The 20,795-nt window shown below is 42.7% G+C and overlaps 1 protein-coding gene across 4 annotated transcripts in view; it reads left to right on the top strand.

The window, feature by feature from the left end:
- The window catches only part of LOC138761972 (rab-like protein 6), a 155,632-nt gene that overhangs the window by 32,479 nt on the left and 102,358 nt on the right, over window positions 1-20,795 (top strand). For all 4 annotated transcript variants that reach the window (XM_069935040.1, XM_069935024.1, XM_069935014.1 and 1 more), the window contains exon 5: window positions 3,301-3,392. In XM_069935040.1, the coding sequence (XP_069791141.1) occupies window positions 3,301-3,392 (92 nt within the window). The remainder of the gene's footprint in view (window positions 1-3,300; window positions 3,393-20,795) is intronic.

Here is a 20,795-nt window from a genome sequence, read left to right as displayed (position 1 = left end):
TCCTCCATTCTGGAGACGTGACCCACCCAGTGCATTTGGGTCTTCAGCAGCATTGATTCGATGCTTGTGGACTCTGCCAGCTCAAGTACTTCGATGTTGGTGATGAAAGCCATTCCAATGAATGTTGAGGATGGAGCAGAGACAGCGGTGATGGAAGCTATAGAGATTATAAAGTGGATATAAAGATACAAATGATTTAAAAAGCTTTTAAAGAGAAGCAAATTCAAAGAAAAATTTCTCATGCTCATGCTTCCTTCACATCTTGTAGAATGAAAGAGCAAGCTCTTAGCTTAGTCACTGTGGAAATACTCAAAACAATAGTTCTCTTAAAGAGACAGACACAAAATTAAGAATCAAAAACAAGGTTTTAACCTTTATACACTTCCAATTATTGTCCACATGAAGAGTCTGCCCTCTTCTCAAAGACAGCGAATGTGGCTATTTTCTTCCGCAATGAATTCATAAACCCAGGCAAGGGTTAAACAAATATGGTTATCTTCCACAATTAAGTCATAAACTAGATAAGGGTTAAAAGAAGTGGCCAAACACAAAAAAAAGAGCCAGTAGAATTCTGTCCTCTTTTCCAAAGAGACAGAAAAGTGGTCTTCATTAATATAAAAGCTACGGATTCTGTGTGTTTCCCCCCCCCCCCCACCCCCCACTCAAGTAACACAAAACAAACAGCACCAAATCTGGTCACTGTAATTCAACCCTGTATTTCACAAAGTTTCATAGGCTTTTGACTTCTGTAAACTCCAAGCTGAACGGTTCCAAAACTGAACTCAAATATGTCTGAATTCAGTAATATATTTCTCCAAATCATGTGACAGTTACATCATGGACAAGGTGAGTCCCAATTCTTGGAAACTGCATGACTACCCTCTGACCTCATCTCTGTTAGAGGCTTAAGTGACTTTGATTAAAAACAGATGGCTTCCTCAACAATTCTTGAATAATTAAGACCCACTTAGCTCTGTCTGTACAAGACACTTTGATTCCAAGAATGAACTCTTCTCAGAAAACAATAGTTCTCTATAAATGTGCTATGACTTGTGTGTGTCCCTGTACCTCTTTTCTTTGGCTTGGCGTTGCAGACGAAGATTTATGGAGGGGTAAATGTCCACGTCAGCTGCAGGCTCGTTTTTGGCTGACAAGTCCGATGCGGGACAGGCAGACACGGTTGCAGCAGTTGCAGGGGAAAATTGGTTGGTTGGGGTTGGGTGTTGGGTTTTTCCTCCTTTGTCTTTTGTCAGTGAGGTGGGCTCTGCGGTCTTCTTCAAAGGAGGTTGCTGCCCGCCGAACTGTGAGGCGGCAAGATGCACGGTTTGAGGCGATATCAGCCCACTGGCGGTGGTCAATGTGGCAGGCACCAAGAGATTTCTTTAGGCAGTCCTTGTACCTCTTTGGTGCACCTCTGTCACGGTGCCCAGTGGAGAGCTCGCCATAGAACACGATCTTGGGAAGGCGATGGTCCTCCATTCTGGAGATGTGACCTACCCAGCGCTGTTGGATCTTCAGCAGTTAGTGCAACGAATCAACTTGGATTCGAAGCTGTCGGCCTCTGCCATCTCGAGTACTTCGATGTTAGGGATGAAGTTGCTCCAATGAATGTTGAGGATGGAGCGGAGACAACACTGGTGGAAGCGTTCTAGGAGCCGTAGGTGATGCCAGTAAAGGACCCATGATTCGGAGCCAAACAGGAGTGTGGGTATGACAACGGCTCTGTATACGCTAATCTTTGTGAGGTTTTTCAGTTGGTTGTTTTTCCAGACTCTTGTGTAGTCTTCCAAAGGTGCTATTTGCCTTGGCGAGTCTGTTGTCTATCTCGTTGTCGATCCTTGCATCCGATGAAATGGTGCAGCCGAGATAGGTAAACTGATTGACTGTTTTAAGTTTTGTGTGCCCGATGGAGATGTGGGGGGGCTGCTAGTCATGGTGGGGACTATGTTGGAGGACCTCAGTTTTCTTCAGGCTGACTTACAGGCCAAACATTTTGGCAGTTACCGCAAAACAGGACGTCAAGCGCTGAAGAGGTGGCTCTGAATGGGCAACTAAAGCGGCATCGTCTGCAAAGAGTAGTTCACGGACAAGTTTCTCTTGTGTCTTGGTGTGAGCTTGCAGGTGCCTCAGATTGAAGAGACTGCCATCCGTGCGGGACCGGATGTAAACAGCGTCTTCATTGTTGAGGTCTTTCATGGCTTGTTTCAGCATCATGCTGAAGAAGATTGAAAAGAGGGTTGGTGCGAGAACGCAGCCTTGCTCCACGCCATTGTTAATGGAGAAGGGTTCAGAGAGCTCATTGCTGTATGTGACCCGACCTTGTTGTTTTTTGTGCAGTTGGATAACCATGTTGAGGAACTTTGGGGGGCATCCGAGGCGCTCTAGTATTTGCCAAAGCCCTTTCCTGCTCACGGTGTCGAAGGCTTTGGTGAGGTCAACAAAGGTGATGTAGAGTCCTTTGTTTTGTTCTCTGCACTTTTCTTGGAGCTGAATGAGGGCAAAGACCATGTCAGTAGTTCCTCTGTTTGCGCGAAAGCCGCACTGTAATTCTAAGACATTTTTAGAAAAGAAATATAGTTTAATATTAAATTAAAAGTTATCACAAATCTGTCATAGTTTCAATAGCACAGATAAATCTTTGGTGGTCCCAGAGCAGTTTATGATTAGGGTAGTTTGGGAAGGTTAAAGAGCTTGTTAGCTGTTGGAAAAATCTGATCTTGATCCTAGAGAACTTGCATGCTGGACTTCAGTCTTCTATACCTTAAGCCTGAAGATAGCAGTCAGAAGAGGTTGTGTCCAGGATGATGAGATCCTCTATGATGCTGGCTGCCTTGAGATAGTGCTTCAAGGCAGCCAACATGATTATGTGTCGAGTTTGCACATTCCCCTGTGACTGTGTAGGTATCTTTGGGGTGCTAATCCAACTTCCCAAAAGTGTGTAGATTGGCAGATTAATTGGCCATTTTAAATTACTCCAAGTGTGTGGGTGTGTGGTTGAATCCTGGGTGTTGAGAGGAACGTGCGGAGAATAAAAATGGGATTAGTAAAGATTAATGTAAGTGGGTGTTTAATGGTAGACATAGACTCAGTAAGACAAAGGGTCCATTTCCTCATATTGCTCTCATATTCTGTTTTTTTTTTTGGGATGTCATACCCAGCATGACTCCCAATGCTCTAAAAGGGGTCTGACCAGCAACAGATTTATTTTGTGTTCAGGGTCCCAGTTTGACATTCTGTGCTGCCACAAGTTGTTCCTTTGAGTCAGAAGCAGTAACCCTCCATGTTGTGTTCTTTCTGTAGTCTGATGCGGAGATGGCTCTGGATGCAGAATTCCTTGATGTCTACAAGAATTGCAATGGTGTTATAATGATGTTTGACATCACCAAGCAATGGTAAGACTAATTCAACATTTTACACCAGATCCTCATTGTCTGTGACTGTGATACTTTGCATGTAGAACTCTCTGTATGGGTAGGGGAGAAGGTTAGGGGGATGTGGCAATAGCGCAAGTAGGTGATATCGAAGCACACATAGTTAAAGTGAGTATCTTCAATAGACATGAACAGGACTGGAAATGAGAAAGATATGATGGACTAAACCACATTTATTTTAATGCAAGAAACCTGACAAGTAAAGGAGATGAATTCAGGTCATAGACTAGGATATTAAACCCATTATAGGGATGGTCAAGACTAGCAACTTGGCGATCCACAGGTCTAGAAGAATAATTGTTTTCAATGAGAGAGAACATCATGGTAGTGTTAAGAATATTCCTGGGGAAATGTTCATCAGGACAATATGGTTGTGTAATGGGTAAATATTGGGAGGAATTTGGTAAGGTTAGTGGGTTACATACATTCACACATTTTAAAACAGATCTTATTTGAAATACTGAAGAATTCATATTCAGGAACATTGCAAAAACTATGGAGAATGTTATGCACATTTCACAAGTAGGTGCTAATTGAAATGACGTCATGAAATGAACAGACCATTGTCTTGGATTGGAGACAGGCTGACTGGTTGAATAACTACAAGGTGCTCACTCAAAGGTCAATGAGAAGTTTTGTTTATCTTAAATGTAGATTATTGCAAGAGTGTTTCTTGAAATTTGGAGAATTATCAGGATATAAAATTAATTGAGATAAAAGTGAAATTTTACTATTTGGAGTAGGAGATTATTCTGAATTTAAAACTATTACAAAATTAAGGTAGACAAGTAAAATTAAATATTTAGGTGTGTTTATGGATACTAATTATCAATTAGGTACAATTAAATTATGTACCTATCTTAAGACGGATTAAAGCAGATTTGATTAAGTGGAAAGATTTTCCATTAACTTTGATTGGTCAGGTTAATTGTATTAAAATGAATATTTTTCCTCGAATTCAATATTTATTTCAGTCAATACTTTGTTCACTTTCTAAGGGCTTTTTTTCAAGATTTGAATAAAGCAGTGCGAGAGTTTTTATGGAAAGGTAAATTAGCTCGAGTGGCGTTGCATAGAAATATGCATTGGGCAGACTACAATTACCATATTTTCAAAACTATTATGAAGCTGCCCAGTTTTGTTACAGCAATATGATCTGCTGATATTGAAACATTTGTTAAAGATTTGGATTTTTAAAAAAACGAGGGTGTTAGGGTCGAAAGATATATGATCAATTTTAACTCCACTGTATAATAATCAGCTTATTCCTTTTTCAATGTTTAATAATCATTTAAAGATTCGGGATTCTAAAGGTATAAAGACAATGCAAGATTGTTTTGTAGAGGGGAAATTTCTTTTTTTTTAATCAATTGAGAGAAAGATTTGATATACCTGTAAATTCTTTGTTTGCGTATTAGCTTTGATAAAAGATAATTATGGTAGAGAGGTGATTTTACCTACTTTGTCGAGATTTGAATCTTTGATTTTCTCTATACTGAAAAAGGGTTATATTTTAGTTATGTATAATTTGTTACAAGATAGTATGGATTCTCCTAAATAGAATAATACCTAGTGTCGCCGAGAATATTCTCCCAGAATCACAGTGCGGCTTTCGCGCAAACAGAGGAACTACTGACTTGGTCTTTGCCCTCAGACAGCTCCAAGAAAAGTGCAGAGAACAAAACAAAGGACTCTACATCACCTTTGTTGACCTCACCAAAGCCTTTGACACCGTGAGTAGGAAAGGACTTTGGCAAATACTAGAGCGCCTCGGATGCCCCCCAAAGTTCCTCAACATGGTTATCCAACTGCACGAAAACCAACAAGGTCGGGTCAGATACAGCAATGAGCTCTCTGAATCCTTCTCCTTTAACAATGGCATGAAGCAAAGCTGCGTTCTCGCACCAACCCTCTTTTCAATCTTCTTCAGCATGATGCTGAAACAAGCCATGAAAGACCTCAACAATGAAGACGCTGTTTACATCCGGTACCGCACGGATGGCAGTCTCTTCAATCTGAGGCGCCTGCAAGCTCACACCAAGACACAATAGCAACTTGACCGTGAACTACTCTTTGCAGACAATACCGCTTTAGTTGCCCATTCAGAGCCAGCTCTTCAGTGCTTGACGTCCTGTTTTGCAGAAACTGCCAAAATGTTTGGCCTGTAAGTCAGCCTGAAGAAAACTGAGGTCCTCCATCAGCCAGCTCCCCACCATGACTACCAGCCCCCCCCACATCTCCATCGGGCACACAAAACTCAAAACGGTCAACCAGTTTACCTATCTCGGCTGCACCATTTCATCAGATACAAGGATCGACAACGAGATAGACAACAGACTCGCCAAGGCAAATAACGCCTTTGGAAGACTACACAAAAGAGTCTGGAAAAACAACCAACTGAAAAACCTCACAAAGATAAGCGTATACAGAGCCGTTGTCATGCCCACACTCCTGTTCGGCTCCGAATCATGGGTCCTCTACCGGCATCACCTACGGCTCCTAGAACGCTTTCACCAGTGTTGTCTCCACTCCATCCTCAACATTCATTGGAGCGCTTTCATCCCTAACGTCGAAGTACTCGAGATGGCAGAGGTCGACAGCATCGAGTCCACGCTGCTGAAGATCCAGCTGCGCTGGGTGGGTCACGTCTCCAGAATGGAGGACCATCGCCTTCCAAAGATCGTGTTATATGGTGAGCTCTCCACTGGCCACCGTGACAGAGGTGCACTAAAGAAAAGGTACAAGGACTGCCTAAAGAAATCTCTTGGTGCCTGCCACATTGACCACCGCCAGTGGACTGATATCGCCTCAAACCGTGCATCTTGGCGCCTCACAGTTTGGCGGGCAGCAACCTCCTTTGAAGAAGACCGCAGAGCCCACCTCACTGACAAAAGGCAAAGGAGGAAAAACCCTACACCCAACCCCAACCAACCAATTTTCCCCTGCAACCGCTGCAACCGTGTCTGCCTGTCCCGCATCGGACTTGTCAGCCACAAATGAGCCTGCAGCTGACGTGGACATTTACCCCCCTCCATAAATCTTCGTCCGCGAAGCCAAGCCAAAGAAAGAAAAAGAAGAGTATGGATAAGTCAGATTAGGAGAAATCTAAACTTAAATGGGAGAGAGATTTAGTATTTATTTTTCCCAAAGATGATTGGGCGACTATGTGTCAGGACAGTGTAATTAAATTGACTAATGTAAGATATGGAATGGTTAATTATAATTTTTTACATCAATTATATTTGATCCCAGAAAAGCTAAAAATATATGGGTTTAGTGATTCGGATTCTTGTTTTAGATGTGGCTCATGTATTGGAACTTTTCTACATGCTGTTTGGTCTTGTGTTAAAGTTCAATCATTTTTGCAAGGAATTAAAGTAGTTTTGGAAAAATTATATAATTTTATATTAATGTTAGATCCAACGATTTTTTTTTGTTGGGAAATTTGTATTTGTTAAGGGGAATGGGATTGGACAAAATTCAAATTCCTTTATCAATAGCGCGTAAATGTGTTGCTAGTACTTGGAAAGAAGATACTAAGATTAATATATCACGCTGGCACATTGAATTGAAAGTATGTATTGTCATGGAAAAAATTACTTATAATTTACATGATAATTATTCTTTTGTTAATAAGTGGTCTCTGTATTTGAAATATATGCATTTAGATGTACTTTGAAATGTTATTAACATTTATAATATTTTCTTTTTATGTATATATAATTTTTTTGTTGCTCCCCTTAAGGGAGTTGGCTCAGGGGTGGGAGGGTGGGGTGGGTGTTAATGTAAAATCTATTTTTTGATTATTTTTATACTGTATGTTATGTTTTTTTCTATCTTTTAAATAAAGTATATCTAAGACAACAAATGGGAGCAGGAGGATAACTCCGGTTGTTTGTTGAAGAAGGTGGGGGGTTTTGCAAGTGAGAGAGTCACATGGCTTTCTGGAATTGGCAGTTGCAGAGAGAGATTTGTTGTTCCAGGATTTCCACAACTGAGGTACCACCATTAGTCACCTCAATGTCTCGCTGATGAAACTTGCCCCATCAGGGTTCTCCAGATGATCACCTCTTTCTTTCAGGCTTTCTCAGATTTCTTTTCTGTTTCACTTATTCCAAGAGAAACATCAGACAGATAGTACTTCCAGCCATCCACTGCTCTGGAGCTTTCTGTTTCAACAAGCTTCCTGGCTTGTACTGTTCAGCTGCTTTGAGTGTCACACACACTGGCTGAGAGATCTTGTCTCCTCTCCCTCTCTCTCTCCAACTGCCAAACTCCAGAAAGCCATGTGACTCTCTCACTTACAAAAATCCCACCTTCTTCAGCAAACAACAGGAGTTATCCTTCTGCTCCCATCTGTTGTCTTAGATAACCAAAACTTCTCATTGACCTTTGAGTGAGCACCTTGTAGTTATTCAACCAGCCAGCCTGTCTCCAATCCAAGACAATGGTCTATTCTTTTCATGATGTCATTTCAATTAGCACCTACTTGTGAAATATGCATAACATACTCCATAATTTTTGCAATGTTCCTGAATATGAATTCTTCAGTATTTGAAATGATCTGTTTTAAAATGTGTGTATGTATGTAACCCACTAATCTTACCAAATTCCTCCCAATATTTATCCATTACAGTTGAAACTAAGAAATAAGGTGATCACTGGTGGAATTGTACTATGGGGGAAATCCAATATTCAGCAGGAATTACAGGAGAAAATATATAGGGTGATTGTAGATCGCTGTGAGAATAATAGTCTTGCAAGAGAAGATTGTTTTAACCTTCCTAATATTGATTGAGGCTGTCAGAGTGATTGGGACTTGGAAGGGTTAACTGTGAGTGACCCAGTGACACTGACTCGACAGTCATGAAGTGCTTTGATGTGACTGGTAATGGAACTCATCCACTCACCTTCCAGTGACATTGGACCTGTTCCAGTTTGTGTACCGTCCAACCAGACCACAGATGATGCTTTTGCTTTGGCCATCCACTCCATTCTGAGCCACCGAAAGAACAATGTCTTGTATGCTAGGCTTTTGTTCATTGACTTCAGGTCGGCGTTCAACATGATCATACCTCAGAGGCTAGTGGATAAAGTTTTATTGCTGAGACTCAACACCCCTCTTTGATCCTGGACTTTTTTTTAACAAAAAGACCACAGTCAATCTTGGTTGGCAGCAAATTCTCAAGTCCCATCTTACTGAGCACTGGTGCACCTCAGGGCTGTCTGGTCACTCTGATAACTCGTGACTCCACTGCCAGATTCAGTTCAAACAGAATCATCAAATTTGCAGATGAAGCAACAGTAGTTGGTTTCATCAGCAGCGATGATGAGTTGGCTCATAAAATGGTGTGAAGACAACATGAGATAAAGATGATTGTGAACTTCAGAAGGACGAAGGTCGACCATTCTCCAATACACATCAATGATTCTGACATGGAGAGCACAATGTTCCTTGGTGCACATATAACAGACTATCCTGGACCCACAACACCACCTCACTATTCAGGAAGCTGTAGCAGTGCCTACATTTCCTAAAGAAGTTGAGGAGGGCAAGACTATCAGCCCCCATGTTGACAACATTTTACAGGAGCACAAATGAGTGTCCTTTTTGGCTGTATTGTGTGGTTTGGCAGTTGCAAAGCATCAGTGGTCAACGCAAAGGATCGTCAAAATGGCTGAAAAGACCAGAGGTCATCCTTTCCTCTATTGATGACTTTTAGTGGGAATATTGGTTAAAAAGGGCTCAAAGAATTATTGACGATCATTTCCATCCAGTGCACAGTATCTTTGACCCACTACTATCAAGAAGGAGGTACAGGAGCATCAAAATCAGGTCTGCCAGGCTGGGAAATGACTTCTTCCTGCAGACTGTGAGATTAATGAATGGTATCCTATAACTGAATAAATAATTGCAATTATTTGTAAATATTTATTTTAAATTGTATGTGTATGTATGTATGATTATTATGTGCTGTCTGTGTGTGTGCGCGTGCGCAGTGTGGTCTGGAGAGAACACTGTTTCGTCTGGTATATAGATTTATATATATATATATATATTTTTTTATATATTATATATATAATATATATCTTTGGCTTGGCTTCGCGGCTGAAGATTTATGGAGGGGGTAAATGTCCACGTCAGCTGCAGGCTCGTTTGTGGCTGACAAGTCCGATGCGGGACAGGCAGACACGGTTGCAGCGGTTGCAGGGGAAAATTGGTTGGTTGGGGTTGGGTGTTGGGTTTTTCCTCCTTTGCCTTTTGTCAGTGATATATATATATATATTGAAAAGAGGGTTGGTGCGAGAACACAGCCTTGCTTCACGCCATTGTTAATGGAGAAGGGTTCAGCTCCCCACCATGACTACCAGCCCCCCCACATCTCCATCGGGCACACAAAACTCAAAACGGTCAACCAGTTTACCTATCTCGGCTGCACCATTTCATCAGATGCAAGGATCGACAATGAGATAGACAACAGACTCGCCAAGGCAAATAGCGCCTTTGGAAGACTACACAAAAGAGTCTGGAAAAACAACCAACTGAAAAACCTCACAAAGATAAGCGTATACAGAGCCGTTGTCATACCCACACTCCTGTTCGGCTCCGAATCATGGGTCCTCTACCGGCACCACCTACGGCTCCTAGAACGCTTCCACCAGCGTTGTCTCCGCTCCATCCTCAACATCCATTGGAGCGCTCACACCCCTAACGTCGAGGTACTCGAGATGGCAGAGGTCGACAGCATCGAGTCCACGCTGCTGAAGATCCAGCTGCGCTGGATGGGTCACGTCTCCAGAATGGAGGACCATCGCCTTCCCAAGATCGTATTATATGGCGAGCTCTCCACTGGCCACCGTGACAGAGGTGCACCAAAGAAAAGGTACAAGGACTGCCTAAAGAAATCTCTTGGTGCCTGCCACATTGACCACCGCCAGTGGGTTGATAACGCCTCAAACCGTGCATCTTGGCGCCTCACAGTTTGGCGGGCAGCAGCCTCCTTTGAAGAAGACCGCAGAGCCCACCTCACTGACAAAAGGCAAAGGAGGAAAAACCCAACACCCAACCCCAACCAACCAATTTTCCCTTGCAACCGCTGCAATCGTGTCTGCCTGTCCCGCATCGGACTGGTCAGCCACAAACGAGCCTGCAGCTGACGTGGACTTTTTTACCCCCTCCATAAATCTTCGTCCGCGAAGCCAAGCCAAAGAAAAAAGATATATATATATATATATATATATATATATATATTACATACATGTACAGTCAGATGATGAACTAATTCAGGGAAGCTTTCTCAAACAACATGTACATAGCCTGACTGGAGAGAGGGTATTAACTGACTCCCAAAAAGGAAAGAGCCCGGATAAGTGACTGATGGATCAGTGGAAGAGCATTTTAGGACTAGTGACTATAATTCTATTAATTTTTACTAGTAATGGGAAAAGACAGATCTGGTCCACATTACCATCCTAAGTTGGGGCATTTTGATGGCATTAGACAGGAATTCACAAAGGTTGATTGGGAAAGGTTCTACAGGAAAAGGCATGTCTGGCAAATGGGGAACGTTCAGGTTTGGCACGTCCCTGTTAGGGTGTTGGGAAAAGGGGACAGGATTAGTTAAACTAGGTTCCAAGGGATATAGAGGTTCTGGTCAGGAAAAAAGGCAGAATATTTGAAGTAGAGGCAGCTAGGATCATTGTCCTTTGAAGGGGTGTAAGAGATGTTGGAACACATTTGAGAATGAAATCATTTGGCAAAAAGAGGACATGAGAGAGCTTTGACAGATAGGTAAAGGAGTACTTCAAGAGAATCTGTAAGTATGCTAAGAGTAAAAGGGTAGTCGGGAGAGAATAGATCCCCTTAAAGATCAGTGTGTTTTTTCCATGTGTGGAGTCACAGCAGATGGGCAAGGCCTGAAATATTTTCCATGTTTCATGAATTTTATTGAGATTTTTGAAGATGCACCTGAGAGGATTAATGAGGGCAGAGTGGTAAATGTAGTTTCCTTGGATTTTAGCAATGCCTTTCAGAGTCCTGCATGGTCAGCTGATCCAGAAGGATAGATCACATGGGATCTCATGTAAACTCGCCAACTGAAAGGAAAGTTCGCTTGGTGAGAGGAGACGGAAGGTGGTTTGGGGGTGTGGGGGGAGTGTTTTTCCCCATTGGAGGTTTCTGACTATTGATGCGTTGCAGAGGTCATTGCTAGGTCCCCTAATGTTTATTACATGGACTTACGATTTGAATGCGAACACAGACGGCATGATTAGTAAGTTTAAGATGCAATCGAGAGAATTGATTAGCACAGAGTGGTAAGCCTGCCTCGCTACTCAATATGATAGTAGTTGATCTATCCCAGGCTTCATCTCTTCCTCTCTGCCAAGTCCCCATGGCCCTCAGTTTCCTGATCTTAAAAAAAATCTCCTCCTTCTTTAAACCCACCCCCTCCCCTGTGATTTAGCCTCCACAACCCTTTGACATGGAACATTTCAGAGATTCCGTACCCTGACTACTTCCGATACACTTCAGTTTTAAATGTTCACCCCCTAATCTTGTAACTATGCCCCTCTTTCAAGATTCTTCCACTGATAGGAGCATTTTGACATCTATTCTGTCATAATCCCAAAGGACCTTGCAAGATGAACCCTCATTATTCTAAACTCCAAAGAATTTAAACCTAATCTTGATCTAATTACACTAGACAGTAAATTTTCTCAAAAGGTTTGCTTCCTGAAAAAAAAATTGTGGATTATAATAGAAAAATACAAGCTGAACACAAAAATAATTTCAAATTTTCTGTATTATGTAGGAAGTTGGAGAAATATTAAATTAACTTTATTGAATTATTTTGTTTAATCACATAATGATGGTGACACATTACATTAGTTAAACTGAACTAAAAATGTTTTGCCGCTTATTTTGGTTTGTACTCAGCAGCTGATGTCAGTGTCCAACAATAGTCGGCCAATATTGAGGGATTCTAGTTGCCCTGATGCCGCTTTTCCATGGTTGCAATGTCCTGGTGAAATCTTTCACCATGTTCGTCACTGACTGCACCAAGATCAGTGGGGAAGAAATAAATTTTCAATGATATGTTGCACTTCATGGTTTTGTCTGCTTGAGGTAGACTTAAAATATGACAGGAAATCACAAAAATAGGCTATAGCTTAAAAAAAAAGTACATGAAAAGAAATTTTTAAGGTGATTTTTGTGATTAGCTCAAAATCAATACCCCCACAAGTATTTAGGAAGCACAATCTTTGTTGTTCAGTCTTATTGTATCCAAATCATTAAATGTAATTTCAACTACAAGTGGAGATACTCCATAATTCTTGGGCATCAAAGGAATCTCAGGGTTGTATGTGATGCCATGTATGTACTCTGACAATAAATCAGAAATCCGAAAATATTCAGTGGCTGAGATAGTGCTTCACCTAAAGAGGATGGTTGCAATGATTGAAGGTCAGTCATATTGAAGCCCCAGGACATTACTCTCGAACAGCCATTCTCATTTTTTTTTATTTTTGATTTTTGTAGACTCATAAAAAATCAAACAACCAATACAATCCCTTTCAGCATTCATATAACATACAGACTATATTTACCCCACCCTCCCTTCCCCAAATACATGCGGTCGTATAAAATATACAGATATAATTGCTAATGGGGTCCACAACCCCACCCCCCCACAAAAAAAATCATAGGGAAAAAACCAACGGAGACCTAGGAAAAACAACCAGGTTGACTAACAAAATAAAGAATAAAAAGGAAAAAATAAATAAATACAAAACTAAGAAAGCACATCGTCTTCATTGTGTCCCTACTTCCTTAATTCCCCTCATTTCCCTGCTGGGAGGGATTGTTTCAGTACTCATATTTCAAAGGGGGAGAACCAGTCAAATCTGCATGCCCATGTATTTCAAATAGGGTTGCCACACTCTAATGAACATGTTATATTTCCTCCTTAAATTGTCTGATTTTCTTCAAGGGAATGTATTTCTGCATTTCCATAATCATGTAGTACTTAATTGGGAGTTGGACTTCCACATAACTGCTATATACTTCCTGGCTACCGACAGGGAGACCTTCACAAACTGAATTTGGTATTTGGATAGTCTAAAACTCACATCCCCAATTTCTCTCAGAAGGTAAACTCCAGATCCTGTGGGAAAATTCACTTTTGTAATTTTTTCAGAATGCCCTCCAGATCCTCCTGGAGGAGGACATAGACAGGTGGAGTAGGCAAAAGTTCTTCACTCCACACGACACCTAAAGCACATTTCCAAAATTTCTGGCTTTGATTTATGTAATTTTTATGGTATGAGGTACAGCTGGTGCAAGATGTTGCATTGCACCAACCTATATCTGACATTGACAACCCCATTCACATAGACGGGTCTTGCCATCACTGTTCATTGATTGTTGTGGCCAAGTCTGATTCCCATCTCTCCCTCGACCTGTGTAAGCCCAACTTTGGGCCCTTACTTTGGAATATGTAATACATGAAGATGAATTTATACACATACCCCTGTTGAATTAGAATCTCCATGTTACCACATCTAGGTAAGGTCATCGCAATTTTTCCCTTAAGAAAAATCTTATTTGCAGATAGCAGAAGGATGTTCTATTAGACAAATTGTATTCATTCCTCAACTGGGTTGAATGGTGTCGTTGTTCCTTGACTTGACCTGGAAAGTGGGGCCAATTTTCAAAGCCGCTCCCACAGTATACCTAAGACTTCAGTTGGTGGCACCTCCTGTCCAGGTGCATTGAGCACAAACACCCCCCCTCCCCCGGTACAATGAGCGGGGCTCCATAAACCAACTTAGCTGATGAGTTGAGATCCTCCTTGGGTGCCATTCCTATTCCCAGGAGGATTTATGGCAGCTCATCTGCTCAATCAGGTCCCTGGAGGCCAGCTATCAGTGCAGCCTTCTTGTGCCTATGGAACTGCTCTACCAGGCCATTCGACTGCAGGTGGTAGGCTGTCATGTGGTGGAGCTGCATTCCCAGCAGTCGTGACAAAACGTCCCAGAGTGCAGAGGTAAACTGTGGGCCTCTTGTCGGAGGTGACGTGTGTGGGTAGGCCAAACTGAAATACCCAGACAGAAATAAAAGCTCTGGTGCATGAATCAGTCGCTGAGTCTGTCATAGGAACCACCTCTGGCCACCTAGTGAATCTGTCAATGACATTTAACAAGTATCTAGACCCTTGTGACACTGGAAGCAGGCCGACAATGCAGGTGGTTGAATCTGTGCTGTGGTGGCTGGAAAGGCTGAAGCGGCGCCTTTATGTGCCTTTGCACTTTTGCAGATTGGCAGTTTGTGATTGTCTTTGTCCAGTACGTGACCTGCTCTTTGAATCCATTGCCATAAAACTTGTCAGCTATCAGGTGGACCGTCACTCGAATTAAGGTTTGGGGCAGTCTGTGAATGGCATTGAAAATGCAACGCAGCAGGGACGATATAGTGAGGCTGACCTGTTCAAACATCACCCAGGAGAGTGGTACCTTGAGGCCCACTCGAGTTGCAAGCTAGTGACAGCAGTTCTATAAACCGGGAGTTCATCATCCTGGCGCTGAGCTTTGGCGAGCACCGTGTAGTCTACACCAAGAGAGAAGGCACATACTGCTTACTGGAAATGTGTTAAATCCTGGTTGAAAACTCGGATATGTAAGATAGGTGGCATTACTGGCAGGCTGACCAAGGATCTGATGCCTTTGTTAAGGTGAACATTAGCGGTATATGGGTCAGTAAAAACCGTGAAGTCCTTGCCTTCAAAAAAAAATTGTGGAAATATCTAATCACTAAGCCTGAAGAAAACTGAGGTCCTCCATCAGCCAGCTCCCCACCATGACTACCAGCCCCCCCACATCTCCATCGGGCACACAAAACTCAAAACGGTCAACCAGTTTACCTATCTCGGCTGCACCATTTCATCAGATGCAAGGATCGACAATGAGATAGACAACAGACTCGCCAAGGCAAATAGCGCCTTTGGAAGACTACACAAAAGAGTCTGGAAAAACAACCAACTGAAAAACCTCACAAAGATAAGCGTATACAGAGCCGTTGTCATACCCACACTCCTGTTCGGCTCCGAATCATGGGTCCTCTACCGGCACCACCTACGGCTCCTAGAACGCTTCCACCAGCGTTGTCTCCGCTCCATCCTCAACATCCATTGGAGCGCTCACACCCCTAACGTCGAGGTACTCGAGATGGCAGAGGTCGACAGCATCGAGTCCACGCTGCTGAAGATCCAGCTGCGCTGGATGGGTCACGTCTCCAGAATGGAGGACCATCGCCTTCCCAAGATCGTATTATATGGCGAGCTCTCCACTGGCCACCGTGACAGAGGTGCACCAAAGAAAAGGTACAAGGACTGCCTAAAGAAATCTCTTGGTGCCTGCCACATTGACCACCGCCAGTGGGTTGATAACGCCTCAAACCGTGCATCTTGGCGCCTCACAGTTTGGCGGGCAGCAGCCTCCTTTGAAGAAGACCGCAGAGCCCACCTCACTGACAAAAGGCAAAGGAGGAAAAACCCAACACCCAACCCCAACCAACCAATTTTCCCTTGCAACCGCTGCAATCGTGTCTGCCTGTCCCGCATCGGACTGGTCAGCCACAAACGAGCCTGCAGCTGACGTGGACTTTTTACCCCCTCCATAAATCTTCGTCCGCGAAGCCAAGCCAAAGAAGAAGAAGTACAGTACCAGCAGTTCCCTAACGAATGTGCTGTATTTAATTTCTGGAGGGCGGAGGTGCCTACTAAAAACTACTAGAGGCTTCTATTGGTGTACTGTTCCAAGACCCCATCTACTGCCTTGTCAAGGCAGTTGGTGCATCTATTTGTGGATGAACCAGCAATGTTGCCTTTGCTAGGGCATCTTTGGTCTGCTGGAATGCTACCATCGTCTCCTTTGTCCACTCGAGTTCTTTGGCATCGCTGGTTATCAGATCGAAGAGGGGGGTTTCATAATATAAGTTGCAGAGGGTAGAAAGCGATGATAGAAATTGACCATCCCCACAAATTCCTGGAGTCCTTCGGTGGTATCAGGACTCGCGAATTTGAGGATGACTTCCACCTTGCTAGTCAATGGAACAACATCTGTGCTGCTGATTTGATGTCCCAAGAATTCAATAGAGGACTGCCCGAATTTGCACTTGGTAGGGTTCTCAGTTAGCCTGAACTTTAGGTGGCAACAGAGTAAATATAGATGCTGCAGGTGCTCTTGGACACATCCTCTGAGATTACAGGTATTTGGTGGAACCCACGCAACGTCAATTTTAGAAAATATCCTGGCCCCATGAAGATTAGCTGTAAAATCCTGTATGTGGGGCACAGGGTAGCGGTCTGCAGTGGTAGCTTCATAGTAGGTAGACACCTGTAATCCCCTCAAGGTCTCCAACCTCCCATGGCTTTGGACACCATATGTAGCCAGGAAGCTCACGGGCTATTAGACCTCCATATGATTCTAAGTTCCTTCATTTTGTGGAACTCTTGGTTTGCAAGCTGCAACTTGTCGAGTGGCAGGTGTCGGGCTTGAGTGTATAGAGGAGGTCCTTGGGTGAGGATGTGGTGTGCGATGCCATGTTTGAATGTGGCAGTGAACTGGGGAACAACAATGTCCGCAAGAAGTTCAGCGAATTTGTTGTTCGAGTACTTCATGGCGTTCAGGTGAGGGGCGGGTTGTTTGGTGTTTCCCAGGCGGAAAGTCTGGAATGTTGTGGTATTCACCAACCAGCGCCCTTTTAAGTCCAATGTCAGTGAGGGGGTTCTGAGGAAGTTGGCACCCAGCAACAGCCAGAACCCAGCAGCAAAAATGATCTTCCATGTGAACTTATTGTTACCAAATTTCAGGGGTATAGTCTGTGTGCCATACATACAAATCAACTGCAGTGAGTGCCGGATCTGCGTTCCTGGTACAGGTGTCAAAACCCGAAGGAGGAAAGACACTAACCTCCACATCCGTGTCAACTAGAAATTTGCACTGGAAGCATTCGTCCCAGATGTAGAGTAGGCTCAAGCTTAACATTTCAGTAACAATTGGGTCAAGAGCAGTAATTCTCAACCTTCCCTTTCCACTCACATACCACCTTAAGCAATCCCTTACTAATCACAGAGCGCCAATGGCATAGGGATTACTTAAAGTGGTATGTGAGTGGAAAGAATAAGGTTGAGAACCACTACTCTTAAAAACAACTGCTTGAAGAGCAAGCAAGGCCTATGGCTGTCTGCCAGTGCCATTAACTCCGAAGGGGCACAGTCCCCCAAGTCATTGATTATGGAGGAGTCGTACAGCTTGCTCGTGTCATGAGAGACCGTAAATCCGGAGGAGGAGTACTTTTAGGGCTTTGTACTTGCTGAGAGCTGATGGATCCCAAAAGAAATCCACTGTGTCCTGGTCGACGGCGCATACCACCTAATAGCACTTAGTGGCGGTCCTCTTCTATCTTGCAAATGTGGAATTTCACCTCAGCCTGCTTGAACCAAACTTCAGGTTGAGTGGTCCAAAAAACAGGTAGTATGAGTGAAACCGTTGTGTTGTCCAAAGGTCCAAAATCTGTTTGGGCCCGTCAGGATCACCAATCTCGCAACTATGTCACAGTGCAAAATGAAGAACGAGAAAATGATCAGACGTAGTCGAGTCGAAGTTCAGTGAAAGTCATTTACTCAAACTGTCACATGCATTGTGACGTCATTGTGTCACACAGAATCTCTTGAGCCGGTTCGATTAAGCCTCCGGTGAGTTGGAACAGTCCCACGTCAACTTTTCCATGGAGATTATAGCCACTTTACTGTTCCACAGGAACCTTCTGGCACATTTGCTGAGCATCTTAAAAAAGCCCTGGGGCAATGAAATGGGTAGTGATTGAGAAAGATACTAGAGTCTTGGTATCACTGTTATTCTGACACAGTTAACTTGCTGACTAGTGTTATGGGCATAGTTCTCCATCTAGCAAGGTCCTCCTCAATGATCTGGAGCAAAGGGAGATAATTAAATTTGTATAAGTTGCATAAATCTTTATCCACTTTTATCCCTAGATATTTAATGCCTTATTGTGGCCATTGAAATTGACTTATCTGTTGATATTGTCTATAATCCTTGTTCGTTAAAGACATAATCTAATTTTTATCCAGATTTACCTTGTATCCTGAGACCTTCCTGAAATCCTCCAGTGTGTTCCTCAGCCACCCCCCCCACTCCCCCCGGGTCTGCCAAATATACTGACATCTTCAGAGAAAAGGTTGATTTTTATGTTCCACCTGGCCCACCATGAACCTCTTGATGTCTGGATCTTGCCAAATGGCTTCTGCCAGCATCTCATTTGCCAGTGCAAACAGCACTGAGGACAATGGACAGCCTTGCATACTGGGCCTGCTCACTGGAGACACCTGCCCATTTGTAATAATTTTTGCTTGGGGTTTACAATAAAGTGTCCTCACCCAATTAATGAATGTTTCACACAACCCAAATTTTTCTAATACCTTGAACAAAAAGTCCCACTCCAATCTGTCGAAGGCCTTCTCCACATCCAGAGCTACGGCCACTCCTGGATTCACCCCCGACTGTGCCAGATTTACTATATTAAGTAATCTAGCTATATTGTTCGCTGATTGTCTCCTTCCTACAAATTGAGCTTGGTCTGGATTATTTAATTTCGGCAAATATTCTGCCAACCTATTGGCCATGCTTTTGCAATGATCTTATAATCTGTGTTCAATAACGTGATGGATCTATATGAGGTGGGATTCAATGGGTCCCTGCCTTTTGTGGGATCACCGTGATGATTGCTTTTGAGAAAGAAGGGCATGTGTCTCTGCCTTCTTAAGAAGGGGCATTAAAATATCTTTGAACTCTATAAAATTTGGCAGGGAAACCATTCTCTCCTGGTGAGCCAGGAGCTCAGTGTCTATTTAATTTCCTCTTTAGAGAAAGGAGTACTCAGTCTCTTTTGGCCTTCCTGATCCAAATTTGGTCATTCTAATGAAAGCAATAAATCAATTTTGAATGGTTCATCCCCGATTCAGATTTATACAATTCCTTATAAAACCTACCAAATGTTTTTTTTTGGTTATGAGATCTTGTTGAATCGCATTAATTGTTCTTGAGGCCTCTTCTGCCATCACCTGCCAGGATCAGAATTTATGGGCCCTGTCCCCCAGTTCATAATACTGCTGTCTAGATCTTAAAATCAACTTTTCTGTCTTGTATGTTTTGTAACGTATTATATTTGAGCTTTTTATTCACCAAATTCCTGTATTTTTCTTCTGTGCCCGCTTTTTAATATCATTTTCCAATTGAGCTCTAAAGCTTTAACCTCCTTCATGTGCACCTTTTTGATGCTCTTGGAAGAACCAATTATCTGGCCTCTTAAATAATTCTTCAATGTGTCCCATATTAGGAAGTTATCCTCAGTAGAAGAGCAGTTTGTCCCTCAGAACAATTCTACCTGAGCTCTGACAAAGCTAGAAAATTCCAGTTTTCCCAACAACTATGTATTTAGATGCTATCTATACACCGAGGCCTGCTTATCTGGCATTATGATGGATAAAGACAAGGGTGAAAGGTCCGACAAAAGCCAAACCAAGTACCTGGTTTCTGGTATCCTAGCCTCCAATTGGGCTGATGCCAAATAAAATCAATTCTAGTGTAAGAATGAGGGGCATGCCATGTGATGATGTGGAGCTAGACTTGAATTCTCTGCTCTCTCCGAAAAGTTTTTAAAAAGAGATAAGAAGCCCGAACTGACTGCAAAAAAAATTGAAGAGGAAGCTATCGGAAGGCCTTCAGAACAATAAACAATGCCTCCTAAGAAAAATAAACTGACGATTACTTTTCAAGAGCTTGAACAATTAAAAGAAGCTGATAAAGAAGGGAGGCCTACCTCGAAGAAGGATCCTGGAGCTCTCCGGAAGGCAAGTGCACGTGGTGACAGACCCAACTGCCACGGGTGAAGAAGTGATACTGTGCATGTATGACCCCTCGCACATGCGCAGAGCATAAAAAAGGCAGAGGCAATTTTTTAAAAAGCTCATGTAGCCTCCGGCTACAGTGATCAAGAAGAGGAGCAGGAAGAAGAAGAAATGTATTTTGAACACAGAGTTTTGGCCAAAAAACTGGAGAAAATAATGAAGTCTTGCATATCTACAACTGAAATGAAGTATTTCGCTTCTTTCCAGCAAACTTTGTTACAGTTAACAATGGAAGATAAAAAGTGTAATGAGGGTATAATTGAATATAAGGGTTCTACAAAGTTGAAGTCTCGAAGTTGCTGTCTCAAATGGAACAAAAATTAAAGGTAATGAATTTGAAATTCGGCATGTTAAAGAGCAAATGAAGAATATTCAA

The sequence above is a fragment of the Narcine bancroftii genome, chromosome 1 (genome assembly GCF_036971445.1).
Source record: "Narcine bancroftii isolate sNarBan1 chromosome 1, sNarBan1.hap1, whole genome shotgun sequence".
NCBI lineage: Eukaryota > Metazoa > Chordata > Chondrichthyes > Torpediniformes > Narcinidae > Narcine > Narcine bancroftii.
The sequence above is the reverse complement of the archived record's forward strand: the minus strand, read 5'-3'. Positions and strand labels throughout refer to the sequence as shown.